Below are 24,981 nucleotides of genomic sequence, written 5' to 3' on the forward strand. Positions count from 1 at the left end.
CGGATTAATTAGTTCACTAAATTTACCACTACGCTAGTGTCCCCTTCCTTTGGGATCCTTATTGCCTTGTCAGCCAATGACACTCATTTTTCAAAGTCATGATTGGCTCTGGGTGTCATCTCCCCCTCCTCCCTTTACTTGATTGGTGCTCTGAGAGAGAGGCTGCCACTTCTGATTGGGTATTGAGGAATGTCACTCATCACCTAGGCGGTCACGCCCTGGATTATCCAGCAGTATAAATACTCGGAGTTTGGGGGGTTGGTTAAATCCCAGCTTCTTACTTCAACAAAGTTTAGATTTAGCAATAAATAATAATTAGGATGGCTTCTCAAGTGCGTCAGAACTACCACAAGGACTGTGAGGATGCTGTCAACAAGCAGATCAACATGGAGCTCTATTCCTCCTATGTTTATCTTTCCATGGTGAGTCTTGTATTTCTGACCACTTCATAGTGGAGTCTATGTAATGTTACTTTACTAAATTCTGTGCTGTATCTAGCCCACCCCTCAATCTATGCACAGTAAATTCATTTTTAGAGCTAAAATTGCATTATATTAATTAATCATCTTGTGCATTAATTAAAAAACTGCCTCTCTGGTCCTTGCAGTAACTGAACCATATTCTGAGTATGTTAATGATTCTCTTTCCTGGGCTCTTGTGAGTGTGGTGTTGAAGTTTATATTTGGAATACACTCTGCATTCAAAGTGTGTAAATCAGAATTGTTATCCTCACTTCTAAATCACTCCATGGCCTTTCCCTACTTTTGCTTTTGCAATGAGGGGATGTAATCTTAAAATTAGAAGTAGCCCATTTAGGAGGGAAGTCAGGAGGTACTTTTTCACAAGGGTGGTGGAAATCTGGAACACTTTCTTTACCTGCTTTCTCCTCCCGCCCCCTAGCTGTGGATGCTGGGACAATTGGAGCTTTCAAGACAGATGGTTTTGTTGGGTAAGGGTCTCGAGGGGGATGGAGTAAAGCTACAGGTCAGCTATGATCAAATTGAATGGTGGAGCTGGCTTGAGTGGCTGAATGGCCAACTCCTGTTCCTAATATTCTTAATCTCCTAGTTTTAAGTATCAGTTTGTGCCCTTCTGTCTTTTCTCTAACTCCCTTTGCCGTACTGGTGGTAAATCCGTCAGCCACTTTCACCCTACTCGGGAACTCTCCCTTAGCTTCTCTGCTTTCCTACTTCTTGACCTTGACCAAGCACTTCAAATTCTGAAGGTTTATGAACCTTTATTCCTTGGTATCTGGTTCTCCTCTGAAATGCCTTGATTAGTGTTGAAGGTGCCAAATTAATGCTGCTTGTGGTAATTTTAGTTCCATGGGATGAATGTAGCCAGTAAGACTCAGACCAGTGTCTCCTCTTTGATGTACTACATGAACTGTGCACTGTGACTAGACTTTAATGGGTTTGCTTCTAATGCCCCTTGGCAATAGCTCTGGGCCAATAATTGTAAGTTACTATTTAATCTGCTCCCACCACCCTTTCAGGCAGTTCATGCACTTGAGTTTGCTCATGTTGCCTCTTTTTTTTTTGCCATTTCCATTGGCCAGTTTCCCTATTGCTAGGGGTCAGACTGTCCACTCTACCAGGTTAGTGAAGTAAGTAGGCCTGTGCTAATGTACAACAAGTTCAGTGAGACTTGAACCCTTTGAAAGAAAGCAAAATCCAGGTTGGCTTTATGTACAATACCCATGATGGGTCTGCTATGAGATACACAACGACTTTTCTGATCTCTCCATAGTCCTATTACTTTGACCGGGATGATGTTGCCCTGCGTCACTTTGCCGAGTTCTTCAAGGAGCAGTCACACGAGGAACGGGAGCACGCGGAGAAACTGATGAAATTCCAGAATCGGCGTGGAGGCCGAATCATCTTGGCGGACATCAAGGTTTGGCTCAATAAACGAGTGACCTTCTGTCTGAGACAATCAGTCCAAGGGGTTCCAAATACTTTCCAAAGCAATTGGTTCCAATTTATAACACGGGCCAAGTCGGTCCATGACAGAGTTTATACTCCACGAACCAGTTCCCACCGTGTGTCATCTAACCCTATCTGCATATTCTTTTATACACCTCTCCCTAGTACTTATCTAGCTTCCCCTTCAATACATCTGTTATTTGACTCCGGGAGTTGTGTTGGCTTAATGCAGTAGTTCTATTTTCTGTTAACACATTGATTCATGGTAACAGTAGACATTTGCACCCCTAATTTCCTTCAATACTTGTTTGTTTAATCCATTGTACAGTGAACTGTCTGTATTTCCCTTTCCAGAAACCAGAGCAGGATGAGTGGAGCAATGGACTGGAGGCGATGCAGAGAGCTCTGCAGCTGGAGGAGAATGTCAACCAGAGTCTGCTGGATCTGCACAAACTCTCCACTGAGAGGACTGACCCTCATGTAAGTTCTTGATGCTGTAATGTGGGCATTTTGTTAAGTTGGAGGTGGTGGAACCTTGAGCCTATTCAAAAGATCTCTATGCCCAATAGCTTTGTGTTGGTGCTTTTTAGGTTTTTGATTGGTGGGAGCTTGGCCTACTGTGGACATTGACTAGTAAATGTGTCCCAGTGATTCTAGGATCTATGCCCCTATTGTGCAGGAAGTTTAATCTAATGATGCAGTAATTCCATTAATCTCAATTGCACCACTAGACTATCCTGCAGTCCAAGAGGATTAAACTCTCGGGGAAGCTAGGATGTTCCTTGAAATCTGCTGCTGGACATAACTAGTTTCCCTCTTTTTCCAGTTGTGTGACTTCCTGGAGACCCACTACTTGGATGAGCAAGTGAAGATGATCAAGAAGCTTGGCGATCACATCACCAACTTGAAGAGACTGGGAGCCCCTGAGAATGGCATGGGAGAGTACCTGTTTGATAAGCACACCCTGGGGGAAGAGTGACTGCAGGGATGAAGCCTATTGTGTTTAGTACTTGTATTTATAATTGTGTGTGAGACTCCTGTCCTGTAGGGAATGATGGCTTGTGACTTTGTACAAGAGCTGAGAGACCTGGGCTCTTAATGTGAAATGTCACTAACTGTAAATAAACTGTTCAATATTGGACTGGATTTTGACTCTTTGTAAATTTTAGTAGTTTTTGTTCCAGTTAGCATAACTTGGTGACATTTCCTGTATTACACTGGGCTGTGCAGCAGTGTTGTCATGGGATTTGGTCATAGAATGGTTATAGCACAGGAGGCCATTCGGCCCGTCGAGCCCGTACCGGCTCTCTGCAGGAGCATTTCAGCTCATCCCACTCCCCCACCCTTTCTTCCTGTAGTCCTGCAATTTTTTTCTTTCTGGTATTTTCTAGTTCCCTTTTTTGAAAGCCACGATTGAATCAGCCTCCACCACCCTCGGGTAGTGCATTCTAGATCCTAACCACTCCCTGCATAAAAATGTTTTTCCTCATGTTGCCTTTGGGCCTCCTGCCAATCACCTTCAATTGGTGGCCTCTGGTTCTTGAACCTTCTGCCAATGGGAACAGTCATATGAATTTTTTTGCTGCGTTAATTTTACTATATTTAACTTGGATATTCAGACACCGGTTGAAAGATCTCCATTCAATTGTATGTATTTCTTGCAAATACTTCAATCTTGTGTTGCAGACGAAGGGCAATGATTCAGCATCCACAGTGCTCTGGGGTAGAGAATTCCAAAGATATCTTACTAGGAAAGTGTGAATACCCTATTGGGCTTTGTTCTGGGACCCCTCTCCTCCCCCACCATGGTTGACCAGCCTGCCAACACTCATGGTCTTGGGTAAGGTATTGAAGGATGAGGAATCCATGTGGAACTGTATTCCCACAAAATATAATCCTTCTGGAAGGAGTAAATGTATTTCATTAAATGAACAAAGTACAACCCCCAAGTTAAATAGATACTTCTCCTGAAACTCTTTTCCCCCCTCCCTGCCTGTTCCATCAATGTATAAACCCAATACCAGCAGCTCCTCCATAAATGTATTGATTGGTATTCAGGCCCATTGTGCAGTTCGCACCAAATAGCAATCATCCTTTCCAAATCCTACTGCATCTCCATTTGTGTCCTTCACCCCCAGGAATGGATTCAACCGTTGATGCTGAAGCTGCAACACGCCAGTGTTTACACGCTAATTTAGGAACTTAGCTGAGAACTGCAGCGGGTGCAATGAAATTGCCGTCTTCAGCCATTCCACGTTGATGTCTTTGCATCTATCGGAGGCATTTCTGGGGTATCTGAGTTCCCCACATTTCACACGACGATGAGCCGCAATTCTACGAGTCGGGATGGGTTTGCGTGCTGACGGGTTTGATGGCTTCATGTTTCAGACAAAACAAAGTCTTCAGCTCACTCGATGTGAAAAACTTTACAGGCGCCCGTGTTTTAAGAATTACATCCAATTTACAGCACAGAAACAGGCCATTCGGCCCGACTGCTCCGTGCCAGGGTTTATGCTCCACACGAGCCTCCTCCCGCCCTTCTTCATCTAATCCGATCAGCATATTCTTCTATTCCTTTCTTACCAAACTTCACCTTAAATTCATCTCTGCTCTTCGCCTCAACTACTCCATGTGGTAGCGAGTTCCACATTCTAACCACTGAAGAAGTTGCTCCTGAATCCCCTGTTAGATTTATTAGTGACTATCTTATATTTATGGCCCTGAGTTTTGGACTCCCCCACAAGCGAAAGCATTGCCTGCCTCCGTTCCGCGGCTATGTTCGCGCCTGGGTGGCCCTGGAGATGGAGCACGCGGTGTCCGCCGGCACGCTCGAGGCCTTCCGAGACCGGTGGGCGCCGCGGGGACTGGAGTGCATCGTCACCCCGGCCGATGTCATTCTAATCTAAGTTGATAAGCCTTATTTGACGTTTTCCTTAAATTTGCAGATAAATTGTACAACCAAAAGGAGGGACAACTGATCCCTGGCTGATGTTACTTTAATTTAAGTTGATAAACTTTATTTGACATTTTCTTAAGCTGCAGATAAATTGTGCAACCACAAAAGACCACAAGTGAAAGCATTTTCTCTCCATCTACCTTATCAAAACACCTTCATCATTTTAAAGACCTCTATTAGGTCACCCTTCAGCCTTCTTATTTCTAGAGAAAAGAGCCCCAGCCTGTTCAGTCATTCCTGATCGATATAACCTCTCAGTTCTGCTGTCATTCTTGTAAATCAAATGTGCACCTCCTCCAGTGCCTCTATATCCTTTTTGTAATATTCTCCTTAGAGCAGAGAAGGCTAAGGGGAGATTTGATAGAGGTGTTTAAAATCATGAAGGGTTTCGATAGAGTAAATAAAGAGAAACTGTTTCCAATGGCTGAAGGGTCGATAACCAGAGGACACAGATTTAAGATGATTCGCAAAAGAACCAGAGGCGACAGGAGGAAAAACGTTGTTACACAAGGAGTGGTTAGGATTGGGAATGCGCTGCCGGATGGGGCGGTGGATACAGATTCAACAGTGGCCTTCAAAAGGGAATTGGATAAATACTTGAAGTAGAAAAAATTCCAGGTTCCTGGGGAAAGAGCGGGGGAGTGGGACTAACTGGATTGCTCTTTGAACGAGCCGGGACAGACTCGATGGGCCGAATGGCCTCCTTCTGTGCTGCACTATTCTATGATTCTATGGAGACCAGAACCGTGCACCGTACTCCAAGTGTAGTCTAACCGAGGTTCTATACCAACTTAACATGTTGAACTCGGGTGCGGTTCGGCTGCAATCACTCCCCGCACTGAGGTCAGAACGGCACTAATGGTAACTGTTTGCATCTCACAAAATCTATGAGGTCGATGTTCACCCCGCTCCGTGCCGATACATTTCCTACAGTCTGACGACAAAGAAGTACAGCCCTGGTAGCAGCTCCCCGAGTGACGGGCTAGAAAATACACCCCTGTTTTTCTGTGAGAAATTCCTGTCTTTACATCCGAAGGGATTGTGTGATGGGGAGAAATATTTAATGGAAAGTCAAGCCTCATGGGTCCCGGTTCTACAGAATCTGAAAATGTGAATGAATAATACTCTGGTGTAGGTTCCATAACACACAAAGGTGTTTCCAATCAATTTATTCCATTTTTTGAATATTAATTCATGGGATGTGGGCGTCGCTGTCAACGGCCAGAATTTATTGCCCGGCGCGAGTCTCCCTGGAGAAGGTGGTGGTGAGCCGCCTTCTTGAACCGCTGCAGCCCGTGCGGTGAAGGTACTCCCACAATGCTGTTAGGGAGGGAGTTCCAGGATTTTGACCCAGCGACGACGAAGGAACAATTGTAGGAAAATACATCGATAGCGAAGGATGATTCTCAGCACCTTGAGCTTTTCGAAAGCAGCAAATTGTCATTTAATTCAAATGAGAGCATCAAACAACGAGAGACTTTCCGATTTGAAGAAGGTCAAGGACCCCAAAAGCAGTGACATCACCGAGACTGATCTCCCAAACCTGCCGGTTTTCCATAGCTCTGATTGGCTCTGGGTCTCTCACCCTCCTCCCCCACACCCCCTCTCCTTTGTTAATTGGTGCCTGGATTCAGGAAAGATTCCTGATTGGCTCTCAGCGATTGTCAATCATCATTGGTGATGTCATTCCTTGTTTGAATGCAGGCTGCCCCACCAGTATAAATACAAGAGCTTGGGTTAAAAAGAGTCAGTTCTTGAATTGTCTAGGTGATAGTGAGCAGTAATAGTATAACAGATAATAGTGAAGATGGCCTCCCAAGTGTGTCAGAACTACCACAAGGACTGTGAGGATGCTGTCAACAAGCAGATCAACATGGAGCTCTATTCCTCCTATGTTTATCTCTCCATGGTGGGTCTTGTATTCCTTGTTGCTGTATTCTGAAAAGTTGGAAATTCTGCAGTTCCATGAACTGGTTTTAAACTATATTTCTCTTGACTTCCTTACCTGGGGAAGCAATCTTTGGGCAGTGAGTACTTCAGGGTGATCTTGTTGAGTTAATGGCTTGCTCCTTGTAGCAGCTGCACTCTGTTGACCAGGTTTAATATATGGAACTAGCTCAGCTGCTGCCTGAGTTTGTAACAGAAGAACACAAACCTAGTCAAGTGACTGTTGGTGCTTGTTGACATGAAACAAAGTTCAGTTTCAGTGGGGTGACTGTAGTGAGTGACATGTTGGCAGGTCCTCACTGGCTTTCTCTTTAACTGGAAGTGAAGTCCTGGGAATCCTGGTGTTGAAGTCTTGTTCACTGAGCCTAGATCTTTTGCACTACATTGTAGTGTAAAACTACTGGAATTGAGGAAGTTTCTCCTTCCATGCCCAATGTTAGTTTAGATTTGGAAAAATAAGCATTTATATAGTGCCTTTTGACTACCTCCCAAAGTGCTTTGCAGCCACCTGTTATGTGGGAAATGCAGCAGCCAATTTGTGCACAGTAAGCTCCCACAAACAATGAGAATGATCAGATCATCTGTTTTAGTGGTGTTGGTTGAGGGATAAATATTGTCCTGGGAAACTGGAGAGAACTCCCCTGTTCTCTGAAGTAGTGCCTTGAGATCTTTCACATCCACCTGAGAACAGACAGGGCCTCTGTTTAACATCTCATCTGAATGACAGGAAGTAGAGGAGGTGCTACTTACCCAGCAGTAGAGTTTAGTTTGACTGGACATGAAATATAATCCTCAACATTAGTTTATAGTTTGTGTTTTTTGCTAGTTGAATCTTTCATCCTGGTTTTTTTATTGGGAGGAGAAGCTGTCCAACATGTTCAGATAAGTGAATTGTATTTTGCTAGTTAACCAATGGCATCTTGAGGCTGAAGGGATATGGGGAGAAAGCAGGGACAGGGTACTGAATTTGGATGATCAGCCATGATCTCATTAAATGGCGGAACATGCTCGAGGGGCCGAATGGCCTACTACTGCTCCTATCTTTTTTTATATCTCTTTTTGCAAGATTAAGAACTCTCTAACTAGATAAACATAATAATCTTGCATTGTATTTGAAGATCTAGGTCTGATGAAGCTGTTTAAAATTCTCTCCACAGTCCTATTACTTTGACCGGGATGATGTTGCCCTGCGTCACTTTGCCGAGTTCCTCAAGGAGCAGTCACATGAGAAACACGAGGATGCTGAGAAACTGATGAAATTCCAGAATCGGCGTGGAGGCCGAATCATCTTGGAGGACATCAAGGTTGGATTCAATAAATGAGTGGCCTTCTGTTGGGATCCCCTTGTTTCCAATACTTTCTAAAGCAATTGGTTCCAATTTGATTCCATGGTTCTGGTGGCTTAATGCAGTAATTCTATATTCCTGTGACACATTGGTTCATGGTAACATGGAATTCTGGCTGCATTTCACCCCTGTTTTCCTTGTGCTGTCTTGTGTATTTTTGTTTAATTCATTGTAAGTGAACTGTGACTCTCCCCTTCAGAAACCAGAGCAGGATGAGTGGAGCAATGGTCTGGAGGCGATGCAGAGAGCTCTACAGATGGAGAAGAATGTCAACCAGAGTCTGCTGGATCTGCACAAACTCTCCACTGGGCACACCGACCCTCATGTAAGTTCTTAATGTGGGTTTTTGGGTATGTTGGAGGTGGTGGAACCTTGCTGTCCTTGAGCCTATTCAATATTCCCCATGCCCAATCGTTTTGTGTTGGTGTCTCTCCTGGGTCCTTAAGTGGGGTTGGGGAGAGGACTGGACAGTTGGCCTAATGTGGACATTGAGAATAAAGCTGTTGGTGTTCTTAGCATCTATTGTACAGGAATTACTGGTTCATTGGAGCAAATTTACATCATCTCAATTACACCACTTGACTATCCTCCAGTCCAAGAGGATTAAAATCCCAACTCTAGGGTTGGGGGAGTGGTTGGGGGGGAGATCATGTTCCTTGATATCTGCTACTGGCCATAACTAGTTTCACTTTGTTTCTTTCTTTCAGTTGTGTGACTTCCTGGAGACCCACTACTTGGATGAGCAAGTGAAGATGATCAAGAAGCTTGGAGATCACATCACCAACTTGAAGAGACTGGGAGCCCCTGAGAATGGCATGGGAGAGTACTTGTTTGACAAGCACAGCCTGGGGGAGAGTGACTGAAGCTTATTGTGTTCAGTACTTGTGTTTGTATAATTGTGGGGGAGACCCTGTCCTTCAGGGATGGGTTGTGTGACTTTGTACAAAGAGCTGTGAGACTGTCACTAACTATAAATAAACTGTTCAACATTGGACTGGATTTTGTCTCCTTGTAAATTTGAGTGGTTGCTTATTTTCTGATTAACATTTGGTTGTCTTCAGACAAGAGCTACACTGGGCTGTGTTTACACAGAATGCGAGAGGTTGCAGCCCCTCTTTCATTATTTGAAGGGGCTGCTCAATTTTTGGCTGCACTTCAGTCCCACGCTCTTGATCTTCGGTCACCCGGTGTGGAGGGAGCAGGCAGATTGGAGCACCTCCTCGTAGGACTGTTCCTGGGCCTTCCCAAAAAGGCCATTAACTGGTCCAAGCAGCGGGCGGTCGAGGGAGTTCTTCGGCTCACCTGCCTTCCTCTCTTCTGTGGCCATATTTGTGCCCGGTTCTCCCTGGAGATGGAGCACGCGGTGTCTGCTAGCGCGCTCGAGCCCTTCCATGACTGGTCGGGACTGGAGTGCATCATCACGCCCAACAACCAAATTTTAATTAAGTTTCATTTGATGTTTTAAGTTGCAGACAATTTGTTTAAACACCCAATCTAGTCTAGCGGCATTGTCCTAATTCAAATCGGAGTTCCAACTGGCCTTTATGCGATTCCTTTCTTGAAGAAAATTTGTGGGGGTGGGTGGGGTGGGGGGGAGATGAACACTCTCTTCATGGAGTCCCATTGGCCGAGAACCACACTGGACTAGGTTCCAACTGCCAAAGCTGCCACTTCTAAGCCTAATGGAGAGTTGGAGAATGGAGGATAACCAATTAGAGACTTGGTCACAGTGTTAGAGCTTTGAGTTTTGACCTACCTTGGGTGAAAATCCAAGGTTATTCTCAACATGCCTGTATCACATGAACACGTGTCAGTCCACTAGTCCCACTTTTCCTTACTTCATCTTTAATTCAATAGTATTCCACCTTTGATGCACTTTCTTAGCCTGTTCTTTGCTGTTGATCCCACAGTGTTTTGATCCTAGCGGGAGCACGAGGTATCCACGGAATCCCAGCACTGTCCTTCCCTCGCCAGATTTAGGGAAACGCCAGTAACTCTCATCTCAATGATTTACTGGACTTACTATTCCACCAGAGAAGATTCAACAGTCTCCTCGCCTCTTTGCATTTGTACTTTCCTCCTGGACAGTCAAACAGCGAGAGATTAATCACTGAAACAAGTCTATACCAGATAGTCTCTTTTCACAAGTGGGACAATATCTACACAACCAGCACTACACACAGTGATTGCCAGCAACTGGGTCCAGACAGCAGGGGGTCGTTCGGCCCGCCTGCCTGTCTCTTCGTGCCCGGGTGGCCCTGGAGATGGAGCACGTAGTGTCCCCGGCACGCTTGAGGCCTCCTGCGACCAGTGGGCACCGCGGGGACAGGAGTGCATCGTCACCCCCCCCGGCAACCAAATTTCAATTTAATTTGTTAAGTTTCACTTATTGTTTTGAGTTTAGTTACAGTCTGTTTGTTTATGGGTTGCTCAAAAAGAGTACACCCAGTGATTGCCTCTCTCTTCCTGCAATCCCCCCAATCCCGTCAGCTTAACTCAAACATCCTTTCCCTGGCGGATAGACCAGACTTACCCCAGTACATGTCAAATACATGGAATGTACTCGTGCAAAAGGTGATATTTAAAACATTACAAAAACACACATACGCAGTTAACCATCATTTAAAGCTGGCATGAATCTAATAATGGGGGTGAGGCGGACCTACAAATACAAAGGGATCGGGATAGGTGGGTGGAAAATGGCATATAATGTGGGAAAATACAAAAGAATGAGACTAGGGAAAAGAAAGACTTGAATTTCTATAGCGCCTTTCACGACCACCGGATGTCTCAAAGCACTTGACAGCCCATGAAGTACTTTTTGAAGTGTAGTCACTGTTGTAATGTACGAAGCATAGCAGCCAATTTGCACACAGCAAGCTCCCACAAACAACAATGTGATAATGACTGGATCATCTGTTTTTGTTATGTTGGTTGAGGGATTAATATTAAAAGAAAGCACAATTTACACTTCATCTAGAGCCATCCTTTGTTTCTTAACCTGTCCCATTACCATCTCCCTTTGCCTTGAATATCTCTCAATGTCTCTTAATCTCTCCTGCCTTCCATCCTATCACAGACCGTCCCTTTTGTTCTTTCCTCCCTCCCCCCATTCCCAGCCTCTTCACTTGCTTAAGAATCTGTTCCATTTCCGGCTTTTTTCCAGTTCTGACGAAAGGTCATCGACCTGAAACGCTGACTCTGTTTCTCTCTTCACAGACGCTGCCTGGCCTGCCGAGTGTCTCCGGCATTTTCTGTTTTTATTTGAGAGATAAATAGGACAACCCAGCCTATCCAATCTTTCCTCATAGCTAAAATTCTTCAGCCCAGGCAACATCCTCGTAAATCTCCTCTGTACCCTCTCTAGTGCAATCACATCCTTCCTGTAATGTGGTGACCAGAACTGCACGCAGTACTCTAGCTGCGGCCTAACTAGTGTTTTATACATTTCAAGCATAACCTCCCTGCTCTTATATTCTATGCCTCGGCTAATAAAGCAAGTATCCCGTATGCCTTCTTAACCACCTTATCTACCTGTCCAGCTAACTTCAGAGATCTGTGGACATGCACTCCAAGGTCCCTCTGATCTTCTGCACTTCTCAGTGTCCTACCATTTAACCCTTGCCTTGTTAGCCCTCCACAAATGCATGACCTCACACTTCTCCACATTGAATTCCATTTGCCACTGTTCTGCCCACCTGACCAGTCCATTGATATCTTCCTGCAGTCTTCAGCTTTCTTCATTATCAACCACACAGCCAATTTTTGTATCATCTGCAAACTTCTTAATCATACTTCCTACATTCAAGTCTAAATCATTGATATATACCACAAAAAGCAAAGGACCCATTACTGAGCCCTGCGGAGCCCCACTGGAAACAGCCTTCCAGTCACGAAAACACCCTTCGACCATTACCCTTTGTTTCCTGCCTCTGAGCCAATTTTGGATCCAACTTGCCCCTTTGCCTTGGATCTCATGGGCTTTTACTTTTGTGACCAGTCTGCCTTGCAGGACCTTATCAAAAGCCTTGCTAAAATCCATATAGACTACAACAAACGCACTACTCTCATCGACCCTCCTTGTTACCTCCTCAAACAATTCAATGAAGTTAGTCAGACATGACCTTCCCTTAACATATCCATGCTGACTGTCCCTGATTAATCTGTGTCTTTCTAAATGAAGATTTATCCTGTCGCTCAGAAATGTTTCTGTAAAGTCTGTGGGTTGTATAGCGAAGTAATACACAGACTACAAGAGTAACTTAAACAGGACTTTACTATTCGAAGGTCAGGGCGAATCTGCCCAATAAATTCTGCCACAGCACTTATATACCGGTGTGGTCACCGTCGGTATTACAGTATACAGCAGCCAGGATAAAGTAGTGCCACACCTAAAACAGTTCTCTTAAAGGTGGACGGTTACATACAATAGTTCTCTTAAAGGTAGAACAGTTACATACACTACAATCCTCCCTTTTTAGCTTACAACATACTTATTCCCCATTAACATAACATCATAACATATCCAACTTCATGTTACAACAGTTCACAGAGGTAGTCTCTGCGGAAACAGTTCGCAGATTCAGCCTCTGCGGGAAACAGTTCACAGATTCAGTCTCTGATCTTCTTGACTCGGTCCGGACCACGCCTCCGTGGTGTAGTCGGGTCACCTTGCTAGAGGGACTCATCCCATAGTCCTTCCCTAGACTTAACAGCTTTACTTCCATCACTTCTGAACCAGCATTGCTGACTTTTTAAAACAAACAAAAAACAGTTGGATTGCCTTGGGAAATTTTCCTACTTTCCAACTGATTTGGCTCCGTTCGGGGGACCACGTGTGTGATCGGGTAGAGGTAATAATGGTTCAGATGGTTATCATCTTCTGCTTCGTCTTTTCCTTTTTTTGCTTCTTGGAGACTCTCGGGGCTCCATTGTCAGATGTCAGCTGTAACGCCACCATCTCCCTATGTTCCTTAGACTTTAAGTGATTCATCCTGATTTCGGCACTTTGGGAGTTCTCGGCACAAGCTGGGCAGACCAGGTCCTCGTAATATTCAGTGTCACTCAACAGATCATGGTAATATTCGGTGTCGTCCTGAGCTAGGCCCGCGAGAGGGTCTTCTATTTCCTCCTTACCCAGCTGGACGTTAGCCGACTTTTGTTCCAAATCCCGACATCTGTCCTGAAGAGACTTCATCATGCGTTCAGATTCATCCCGCTTTTTCTGGGCTTCCTGCAAGTCTTTTACTAATGACCTCATTTGTGATTTCAATACTTCAACTTCATTCGGAGATTGATTGATCGGACTATTCAATCCCTCTACTGCAGTAGCTGTTTCAGTATTCTGTTGTTCTACATTGCCGTGCGTCAGCGTACTTTTGGCATCCAAGGGCTGTTCTGCTGCAGACTTCTCAGTCTGGGTTGCCACCTCAGCTCTTCCAATGACTTTTGAGAGCTCCCTTCCCTTTGAAGATTGAGGCTCGTATTTAAGTTTTTCCCATTTTAGAGTTTTATCCCTCAGCATATGAATGAGTTGGCTGACTGTTAACTCTTCTGCCATCATCCCTTTTCCATTAACTACAGGGCTGTTTATAACCTTGCCCTGGACGAGTTGGCTGACTGTTAACTCTTCTGTCCTCATCCCTTTTCCATTAGCTGCAGGGCTGTTTAGAACCTTGTCCTGGGGCTCCTTTGCTGCTTCTACTTCGCCATCATCCGCAGCCCCCATCATTCGAATTTCCACAAATGAATCGTCCGGTGATGCTGCACCCAACTTCAGTAGGAGCTCGGAAGTCATGTCGACCAACTCAGCTTTTTCTGCCTGCAACCTGCTAACCAGCGCCTTCAGTTGCGGCCCATCTTGTTCCACCGGATTGGAGCACGCCCCTTCAGAAGCCGAATCAGCTTTGATTCGTTTGGCCTCCTCGTGCAGACGGTTTGTGTGCTCCTGCTCCCTTTTCTTCCCCAGCTGCTTCTGTTGTCTTTCCAGATTCTCCCATTCGGTATCATAGAACTTTTTCATTGCTTTCATCTCTTGCTCGAGACGGCAATTCAATTGTTCTAATTGCTGTCGTAATCTGAAATAAGTTTGCGTTCGAGCTCGATGTTCCTCAGTAATGTATATGTCTGTAACTTGAACAGACTCAGAATTCTCTGTCAAGCTATGTTGTTGTTGTTGTTCAGAGGAATTCTGTTCTGAAACTTTGTTCTCCTCTGGAGCATAAGCCTTTATGCCCACATTCGTTCTACCAACCTTAGTCAGCAAGTTCATTTTAGACTTGTCTTTCATGCTTGGGCTGGTCTTATCGTCATCCGTTTCAGAGTCTGAGCTGATTGTCTGCCCCGAGTCCTCACTCGTTATTGCTTTGAGGTAGTGCCATTCCATGTCTATTTTCTTGATCCACTCCCGTCCTAGAAGTGGTGGTCCTCCCTCAGGTAGTACGTATAAGTCCATTCCGGGGTGTTCTTTGCCCCTGTCTCTCACCTTGACTCTTATCTTTCCCATGGGGTATACTTTATGCCCCGTGTATGTCTGCAATACGAACTTGGTATCTCTCAAGGGTATATGTGAGAATAGCCGGTTGTAATCCCTTCGATTTATGACTGATAGGGCTGATCCAGTGTCCAATTCCATTCTCACTTGGACTCCGGCTATTTTTAGCATGACCCAGATAGTTTGTAGGTCAGCTTCCTTACTCACATTATGAATTCTCAGACTACCCAGTTCCTGGCCGCTTGGGTCTGAATCCGAATTCTGTTCATCTGAACTCTTCTCAACCACCTTGTGTACTTTGTTGTACTTTTCCTGTGATGGCTTTTTTTTTGGTTGTTGGTCTTCTTCCCTGACCGGCATACTTTGTCTATGTGACCCAATTTGCCACATTTCCTACAGTCCTGGTTTTTAAACCAGCATTGGTTCTGGTCATGTGTTGTCTTCCCACAACGATAACATTTCGTTGCACCCGAAGTAATTTGATCCACACTGAGGACCGCTGCCTTCAGCTGCATTTCCGCAGTTCCTTTCGCTGCGGCTTCGTGTGATGCTGCAATAAGGACAGCCCTATCCAGTGTAAGGTCGTTCTCTTCGAGTAGTCGCTTTTGCGTTCCTTCCTTCGACAACCCGCACACGAACTTGTCTCGCAATGCCTCTGTCAGATTTCCTCCAAACTGGCAGTATTTCGCTAGCCTACGCAGTTCGACCAAGTATTCCGCGTTGCTTTCCTCTTTCCGTTGCGTTCTCGCATAAAATTTGAATCGTTCCGCCAACATCAGCGGTGTGGGGTTCAAGTGATCCTTCAGAACAGCAACAATATTATCGAAGGTTTGATCCGCCGGTTTAACTGGTGCTAGAAGATGTTTCAATAGCCCGTATGTCTTCGCCCCCATCGAGTTTAGCAAGGTTATAGCTTTATCATCATCCTCTATTTTATTGGCCTCACAATATATCTCAATGCGTTCTACATACGTGGCCCAATCTTCTACCTCGGAATCGAAATCGTTGATGTTACCACGCTTAGGCATCTTCACCTCCCTGATAAACAACAATGAAATATTTCTTTAACTCTTTTTTTTTCCAAGATGGCGGTTTCCCCGCGCTTATCTTCTTTCCCCGCCCCTTTCAAAACGGCGTTTCCCGCTTCTGTCTTTTTCTCCGCCTACTGGCGGCTTCCCGCGGTTTTCCGCGCTTATCTTCTTTCCCCGCCCACTTTCAAGATGGCGGTTCCCGCTTTTCTTCCCCTGGCAGGAGGGGTAAGCTTTTCCCTCGGGCGACGGCCGCTGGCTTTCGGGGTTCGCAGCCTGCGCTTCGGCTTCAGCGCGTTCCCTTCTCTCGGCCGGGCAACCGGCTCTGGGTCCAACCCGTTGACGGCGAACGGTCTCAGCCGCTGGCTGGATCTCGCTCAGTCTCCCTCGCTCGGGCTCTGTCTCTCCGGTGCTGGGTACAACCCGTTGACGGCGAACAGTTTCAGCCGCTGGGCTGGATCTCGCTCAGTCTTCCTCGGGCTCTGTCTCTCCCGCTCGCGCGGCTCTCGCTCGCTCTCTCTCGGGCTCTGTCTCTCCCGTTCGCGCGGCTCTCGCTCGGGCTATGTCTCTCCCGCTCGCGCGGCTCTCAATCGCGCCTCCCAGCCCTCTCGCAGTCCGGTGCTTCCCTCCCCGGCTGCGGCTGAGTTCTCCGCGATTTATTTATTTTATCTCTTCCCGCTCCTTACGATCCCGGTCGCAGCGCTTCGTGGCCTCGGTCACTGTCCGACCTTTTTCACCCAATCGCTCCTCCCAGCCTCTCGCAGTCCGGTGCTTCCTCCCCGGCTGCGGCTGCGTTCTCCGTGGTTTATTTATTTTTATCTCTTCCCGCGCCTTACGATCCGGTCGCAGCGCTTCGTGGCCTCAGTCACTGTCTGGCCTTTTTCACCCCAATCGCGCCTCCCAGCTTCTCGCAGTCCGGTGCTTTCCTCCCCGGCTGTGGCTGAGTTCTCCGTGGCTTATTTATGTTTATATCTTCCCGCGCCTTACGATCCCGGTCGCTGCGCCTCGTGGTCGCGGTATTTGTCCGGCCTTTTTCGCCGTCGCGGTCTAGTCGTCTCATGACGCTCCCCGGCCCACTTGTACCGCGGCTTCTGCTCCACGCTGCCCCAGTCTCAGCGCCTCTGGGCCTGACTTCTGTCCGGCTCCTTTCCCCCTCGACCGTGGTCGAGTGCACCGCCCTTATCCTCCGTTTATTTGTTTCTATTTTCCCTTTACTCACAGTCACCGTGGCCGACTTGCTCCTCGTGTTGATCGGCTCACTCACCACCGTGGCAGAAGGGACAATCCGTGCCTTTTGCTGATGGAAGACTTCGTGTTTGAAATCTTCCTCCTTTCTTGGTCTGCAGACTCGAGTTTTCTCTCAGCAAAACGACGAGGGCGGGTGCCTCTTCTCGACACTCGTTTATTTCTTCAGAAGTATTGATGCCGCAGGGTAAGATCAAACTCGTCGCCACTGTAAAGTCTGTGGGTTGTATAGCGAAGTAATACACAGACTACAAGAGTAACTTAAACAGGACTTTACTATTCGAAGGTCAGGGCGAATCTGCCCAATAAGTTCTGCCACAGCACTTATATGCCGGTGTGGTCACTGTTGGTATTACAGTATACAGCAGCCAAGATAAAGTAGTGCCACACCTAAAATAGTTCACTTAAAGGTAAACGGTTACATACAATAGTTCTCTTAAATGTAGAACAGTTACATACACTACAATCCTCCCTTTTTAGCTTACAACATACTTATTTCCCATTAACCATATCATTAGAACATATATACAAATTATGTAAAACAGTTCACAGATTCAGTCTCTCTGGAGGTCTCCTGACTCTGTCCGGATAACGCCTCAGTGGCGTAGTAGTTTTCGGTGGGGTAGTAGGTTCTTCCGGCAAGGCCGATTCAGCTTGAAGGACAGTGTCCGGATCATCTGATTCCAGTATTACCAGATCGGAGGTAGGTGCTCTGGGTATCTCTGTTTCGACATTAGCCGTGTAAGGTTGTGGAGTAGGTTGGCTCTTTGTGGATGACCCTATGATCTGGTCAACATGACGCCTTATGATGCTGTCACCAATGTCCACTGTATACAGCAGCGGCCCTAGCCTTTTTACAATAGTTCCAGGCTGCCATTTCTCGGTACGGTAGTCCCGGGCCAAAACTTGTTGACCTGTCTGAAAAGATCTAGTTGGCCTTTCATTCAGGCCCTGGAATTGCCGGTTCTCTACGTCCCTTCTGACGTTTGGCTTAATCAAATCCAGCCGGCGTCTTAGCCTTCTATTGAAAAACATCATGGCGGGAGTTTGATTTGTGACCGCATGTGTTGCATTCCTGTACGCCAACAAGAAGTTATCTACCTTATGTTGTAAGTTGATGTTCTCATTACCCATGGCCTTTATGGCCTTCTTGAAGGTCTGGACAAACCTTTCAGCTAAGCCATTGGTGGCGGGATGGTATAGGGCTGACGTGTAGTGCTTGACCCCATTGCTTTTTAAGAATTTCCTGAATTCTTCGGACACAAATTGTGGTCCATTATCAGAACAGACCTGTTCCGGCAGCCCATTCCTGGCAAACATGGTCCTTAATACTGTGATGGTTTTTTCCGTGGTGGTGGAGGACATCTTTATTACCTCCGGCCACTTGGAGTGTGCATCCACCGCTATTAGAAACATTGAGTCCATAAATGGACCAGCAAAGTCGATGTGTACCCTTTGCCAAGGAGATGAGGGCCACTCCCATGGATGCAGAGGAGCTTGTGGTGGCGCGTTTTGGACCTTCTGGCATCCTAGACAACTCTTGGTTATTTCCTCGATGTCTCCATCAATACCTGGCCACCACACAAACGCTCTTGCTAGGTTCTTCATTTTCACTCCACCCAGATGCCCCTCGTGAAGTTCCTTTAGCACCTTATGCTGAAGTTTGGGTGGAATCACCACTCTCGATCCACACATCAAGGTTCCTCGGCACACTGACAGCTGTTCTTTCCGTTGCGAAAATGCTGGCAGTGTTGGTTCGCCATGTGCTGGCCATCCCTCCACTGCTAGATCGTAGACCCGTGAGAGAGTCGGGTCATTTCTTGTTTCATTCTCGATCATCGAATTGGTTACTGGTAGACATTCTACTATGGATGAGTGGAACATCTCTACCGGGTCCATTGTAGCCGCCTCTTCTACTACCGGCAACGGTAGGCGCGATAACCCATCAGCATTTCCATGCTGTTTGGAGCTTTTGTATTCAATGTCATATTGGTGTGCCCCAAGTAACACGGACCACCTCTGTAACCTTTGCGCTGTCATAGTGGAAACGGCCTTGTTAGGGTTGAATATGGACACCAACGGCTGGTGGTCTGTCAGTAATGTGAACTTCTTGCCCTGCAGGTAATGATTGAATTTCTATACTCCCCACACAAGGCTGAGGGCCTCCCTGTCTATCTGAGCGTAATTTCGCTCCGCGGAGGTCAACGATCGGGACGCAAATGCGACTGGCCTTTCCGAGCCATTTGGTAACTTGTGTGAAAGTACTGCTCCAATTCCATAAGGAGAAGCATCACAAGCTAGACGAAGAGGTAACGTTGGGTTGAAATGAGCCAACACTTCCTCAGAGGTAATCAACGCCTTTCTTCTGCGAAAGGCCTTTTTACAGTCCTCGCTCCACTTCCATGGCACTTCTTTCCGTAACAGAGCATTCAGCGGATGTAGCACAGTGGATAAATTTGGCAGAAACTTGTGATAATAATTAATCAACCCCAGAAACGATCTCAACTGTGAAACGTTTTCTGGAGCGGGGGCCTTCACGACAGCTTCTATCTTGTCAGGTGACTTGTGCAGCCCCTCTTGGTCAATGACATGACCGCAGTACGAGATCCGTTTCTGGAAGAACTCACATTTCTGGCGATTAACTCGAAGGCCATATTCCTTCAACCTGGTGAGCACCAGTTTCAAATTTGTGAGGTGTTCCTCCTCGTCTTCTCCCGTAATCAGGATATCGTCCAAGTAACACTGTGTGCTCGGAACACCTTGTAAGACCTGTTCCATTGCCCTCTGCCAAATTGCTGGAGCCGAAGCTACTCCAAAAACCAGTCTATTATAACGATACAAGCCTCTGTGCGTGTTGATTGTGAGATACTGGCGCGACTCTTCCTCGACTTCCATTTGTAAGTATGCCTGTGCCAGGTCTATCTTGGTGAAGTGTTGCCCGCCAGACAATGAAGCAAAGATATCCTCAATCCGCGGAAGCGGGTATTGTACCGTGTGAAGCACCGGATTAACTGTGATCTTGAAATCTCCGCAGATGCGAACCTTCCCCAGTCCCCCTGGCTTGTTACTTGATGAAGACTTCATGACGGGAACAATGGACGTGGCCCACTCACTCCAGTCCACCTTAGACAGTACCCCTGAACGTTCAAGCTCTTCCAGTTCTGCCTCCACAGCAGGTCGTATCGCGTAAGGTACCGATCTGGCTTTGAAAAATTTTGGGCTTGCATGTTCTGCAATCTTGATTTTTGCTTTAATTCCTCTCAGTGTTCCCAGTCCTTGCTGGAATACCTCTTTAGCTTCGTCCAATATTCTGGACAACCGTTCAGGTTTGACCTCTTCCTTCCCAGAATCTACCGTCATTGTGTTTAGTGAATGCCAGTCTATCTTTATTTTCCTGATCCACTCCCGTCCCAGAAGTGGTGGACCTCCCTCGGGCAGCACATACAAGTCCATCCTTCGGTGATCTTTGTCTTTGTATCTCACCTTGACTTCTATCTTCCCGATGGGGTATACTTTGTGCCCCGTGTATGTCTGCAATACTATCTCCGTATCCCGTAGGGGAATATGTTTGAATAACTTTTTGTAATCATGCTTATTCATGACCGTCAATGCCGATCCGGTGTCCACTTCCATCTTCACTTGGACTTTTGCAATCTGTAGTGTGATCCAGGTAGTTTGTCGGTCAGCTTCTTTACTCACATTATGAATCCTCAGACTACCCAGTGCCTTGCTGTTGGAGTCTGAGTCCGAATTCTGTTCCTCTGGACTCTTCCCAGTCACCTCATGTACCTTTCTGTACTTCTTGTGCGGTGACTTATTATTGTTGTTCTTCTTTCCTGACCGGCATACCTTAGCTATGTGGCCAAGCTTGCCACATTTCCTACAGTCCTGGTTTTTAACCCAGCATTGGTTCTGGTCGTGTGTTGTCTTCCCACAAAGAGAACATTTCGTTGTACCCGAAGTCATTTGATCCACACTGAGTACCGCTGTCTTCCGCTGCATTTCCGCCGTGCCTCTCGCTGCGGCTTCGTGCGATGCTGCAATACGGACAGCCTTATCAAGTGTAAGATCGTTCTCTTCGAGTAGTCGTTTTTGCATTCCTTCCTTCGACAATCCACACACGAACTTGTCTCGCAATGCCTCTGTCAGATTTCCTCTAAACTGGCAGTATTTCGCTAGTCTACGCAGCTCGACCAAGTACTCCGCGTTGCTTTCCTCTTTTCGTTGTGTTCTCCCGTAAAATTTAGATCTTTCCGCTAACATCAGCGGTGCGGGGTTAAAATGATCCTTCAGGACAGCAACAATATTCTCGAAAGACTGATCCGCCGGTTTAGCTGGTGATAGAAGATGCTTCAATAACCCGTATGTCCTCGCACCCATTGAATTTAATAAGGTTAGAGCTTTTTCATAATTTGCTATCTTATTAGCCGTACAATATATCTCGATGCGTTCTACATACGTGGGCCAGTCTTCCACCTCGGCATTGAAACCGTTGCTGTTACTATGCTTAGGCATCTTCACACTCTTCCTGAGAAACAACAACAATATTCTTTAACTTTTTTTTTTCAGATGGCGGTTTCCCGCGCTTATCTTCTTTCCCCGCCCACTTTAAAATGGCGGTTCCCACTTCTGTCTTCTTCCCCGCCTACTGGCGGCTTCCCGCGTTTCTTCCCCTGGCCGGAGGGGTAAGCTTCCCTCGGGCGACGGCGGCTGGCTTTCGGGTTTGCAGCCTGCGCGTCGGCTTCAGCGCGTTCCCTTCTCTCGGCAGGGCAGCCGGTGCTGGGTACAACCCGTTGGCGGTGAACAGTTTCAGCCGCTGGGCTGGCTCTCGCTCAGCCTTCCTCGCTCGGGCTCTGTCTCTCCCGCTCGCTCGGCTCCCAGTCGCGCCTCCAGCCCTCTCGCAGTCCGGTGCTTCCCTCCCTGGCTGCGGCTACGTTCTCCGCAGGTTATTTATTTTATATCATCCCGCGCCTTACGATCCGGTCGCAGCGCTTCGTGTCCTCAATCACTATCTGGCCTTTTTCACCCCAATCGCGCCTCCCAGCTTCTCGCAGTCCGGTGCTTTCCTCCCCGGCTGCGGCTGAGTTCGCCGTGGCTTATTTATTTTTATATCTTCCCGCGCCTTATGATCCCGGTCGCAGCGCCTCGTGGTCGCGGTAGTTGTCCGGCCTTTTTCGCCGTCGCGGTCTAGCCGTCTCACGACGCGCCCTCGCCCGCTTGTACCGCGGCTTCTGCTCCACGCTGCCCCAGTCTCAGCGCCTCTGGGCCCGACTTCTGTCCGGCTCCTTTCCCCCTCGACCGTGGTCGAGTGCACCGCCCTTATCCTCCGTTTATTTGTTTCTATTTTCCCTTTACTCACAGTCACCGTGGCCAACTTGCTTCTCGTGTTGATCAGCTCACTCACCACCGTGGCAGAAGGGACAATCCATGCCTGTTGCTGATGGAAGACTTCGTGTTTGAAATCTTCCTCCTTTCTTGGTCTGCAGACTCGAGTTTTCTCTCAGCAAAACGACGAGGGCGGGTGCCTCTTCTCGACACTCGTTTATTTCTTCAGAAGTATTGATGCCGCAGGGTAAGATCGAACTCGTCGCCACTGTAAAGTCTGTGGGTTGTATAGCGAAGTAATACACAGACTACAAGAGTAACTTAAACAGGACTTTACTATTCGAAGGTCAGGGCGAATCTGCCCAATAAGTTCTGCCACAGCACTTATATGCCGGTGTGGTCACTGTAGGTATTACAGTATACTGCAGCCAAGATAAAGTAGTGCCACACCTAAAATAGTTCACTTAAAGGTAAACGGTTACATACAATAGTTCTCTTAAAGGTAGAACAGTTACATACACTACAACAGACATGTAATTTCTCTGAGCTGAAAGCATCCATGATTCGTGACCAGATTGTGTTTGGTATTCATGATAAAAAAAAAGTCAGGGAACGTCTGTTGAGAGAAACCGAACTGACATTGGAAATTGCTGTGAAAATATGCCAAGCTAGCGAGCTAGCTCAAAAGCATGCCAAGACTTTCAGTGAAATCAATGATGATGCGATTGCAGTAAGTGCTGCTGTCAGTGCTGTGTCCTACAAGGGGAAGAAACATGGGCAGAACAGAAGTGAAAAGCAATCGGAGGAAGGAATTTTTAATTGTAAACGCTGTGGTTACAAACACCAGTTAAAACAATGTGCAGCGTTTGGGAAAATGTGCACAAAATGTCATGGAAAGAATCACTTTGCCAAACAATGCTTTTCAAAAGTAAAAACAAAGAAAGGGCAACAAGTCTGAGTTAATGTGATTGAGGACACTGATTTAAGTGAGACATTTTTTGTAGGAATGGTGTCATGTGACAATATAGAAAAGGATACAGAAAATGTGCAGCCCTCAGGAATAAACAATGCTGAACATAACGTCAATGCAGTAAAAGAGGACAAATGGATGACCCCACTGCAGGTAAATGGAGCATTAGTTACATTGAAACTAGACACTGGGGCAAAAGCAAACTTAATCAGTATGAGTGACATTAACAATATGAAAGAAAAGCCCAAAATACAGAAAAAGTCAGTACTACTGAAGGACTATAATGGACAGAAAATAGATAGCTTAGGTGTATGCAGACTTAAAGTGACAGTCAAAGACAAAGTGCATCATCTCATGTTTTCTGTTGTGGCTGAAGGACTTGATTCACTACTGGGTGACAAAGCTTGTGAAGACTTAGAACTGGTCAAGAGAGTCTACCGTATAAACTGTGCCATAAGCAGACCAGATGACTCGGTGGATTCTGTAGTGAATAATTTCCAGGATGTGTTTAAAGGATTTGGAGTTCTACCATTCACTTACAAGATCCAGCTAAAGGAGGATGCTCAGCCAGTGGTACATGCTCCACGAAGAGTTCCAGCACCCCTGCATGACCGGCTCAAGAATGAACTGGACAGAATGACCACACTAGGAGTCATCAGGAAAGTCGAAGAGCCAACAGACTGGGCTAACTCCATGGTATGTGTCAAGAAAAAGAACAATGATCTAAGAATATGCATGGATCCAAAGGACTTAAATGCAAACATAAAACGTGAACACTACCAGATTCCCAAGCGAGAAGAAATCACCAGTGAAATGTCAGGTGCCAGATACTTTACAAAGCTCGATGCCTCACAAGGATTTTGGCAACTAAAACTGGATGAAGACTGCACCAAATACTGTACCTTCAACACACCATTTGGCAGGTATTGTTTCCTCAGAATGCCTTTCGGGATAATATCTGCATCTGAAATCTTTCATAGAGCGATGGAACACATAATTGAAGGTCTGGAAGGAGTTCGGGTCTATGTTGATGACATCATCATCTGGGGCTCCACACTGAAAGAACACAATGAGAGACTGACTAAAGTGCTACAGAGCATATGCCGGAATGGACTGAAGCTCAACAAAGCCAAGTGTCAGTTTGGCGTCCAGGAAGTTACTTTCCTAGGAGATAATCTATCTGGTAAAGGAATAGAGCCAGATATGGAAAAAGTAAACGCCGTACTCAAAATGCACTGACCCACTGACAAAAAAGGAGTGCTACGCATCATGGGGATGATAAACTTCATTGGAAAGTTCATTCATAACTTGTCAGCCAAGACAGCCTGTCTGCGAGACCTGCTACGTAAAACAAATGAGTTCGCATGGACAGAAAGACATGAACAAGAGTGGATCAACCTCAGAACAGTGCTGACAACCACACCTGTACTCACCTTCTTTGACCCAACAAAAAGTATCAAAGTGTCAACAGATGCATCAAAAGATGGCCTAGATGCGGTCTTGCTACAAGCAGAGGGTGAAGATTGGAAGCCTGTTGCCTATGCCTCCAGGTCTATGAATGATACTGAGTGTCGATATGCCCAGATTGAAAAGGAATGTCTAGGCTTGGTAGTTGGACTAGAAAAGTTTCATGGCTACCTATATGGACTTCCCACCTTCACAGTTGAGACAGACCACAGCCCACTGGTTGCCGTCATGAAAAAGAACCTGAATGAGATGTCTCCAAGGATTCAACGACTCATGATG

At 46.4% G+C, this 24,981-nt stretch overlaps 2 protein-coding genes across 3 annotated transcripts in view; one reads left to right on the top strand and one right to left on the bottom strand.

Annotated features, from left to right (window-relative positions):
- Positions 1 to 3,512, top strand: part of LOC147099797 (ferritin heavy chain, oocyte isoform-like) — a 15,375-nt gene extending 11,863 nt beyond the window's left edge. Inside the window, exons 2-4 of the mRNA XM_085969165.1 lie at positions 1,750 to 1,896; positions 2,280 to 2,405; positions 2,752 to 3,512. Of these exons, the coding sequence (XP_085825291.1) occupies positions 1,750 to 1,896; positions 2,280 to 2,405; positions 2,752 to 2,904 (426 nt within the window). The 3' untranslated portion in view covers positions 2,905 to 3,512. The remainder of the gene's footprint in view (positions 1 to 1,749; positions 1,897 to 2,279; positions 2,406 to 2,751) is intronic.
- The window catches only part of LOC147099792 (ferritin heavy chain, oocyte isoform-like), a 346,456-nt gene that overhangs the window by 99,737 nt on the left and 221,738 nt on the right, over positions 1 to 24,981 (bottom strand). The gene's annotated exons all lie outside the window — the stretch shown is intronic.

This window comes from Somniosus microcephalus, chromosome 28 (genome assembly GCF_052327205.1).
Source record: "Somniosus microcephalus isolate GS21.2 chromosome 28, FLI_Smic_1.0, whole genome shotgun sequence".
Taxonomy (NCBI): domain Eukaryota; kingdom Metazoa; phylum Chordata; class Chondrichthyes; order Squaliformes; family Somniosidae; genus Somniosus; species Somniosus microcephalus.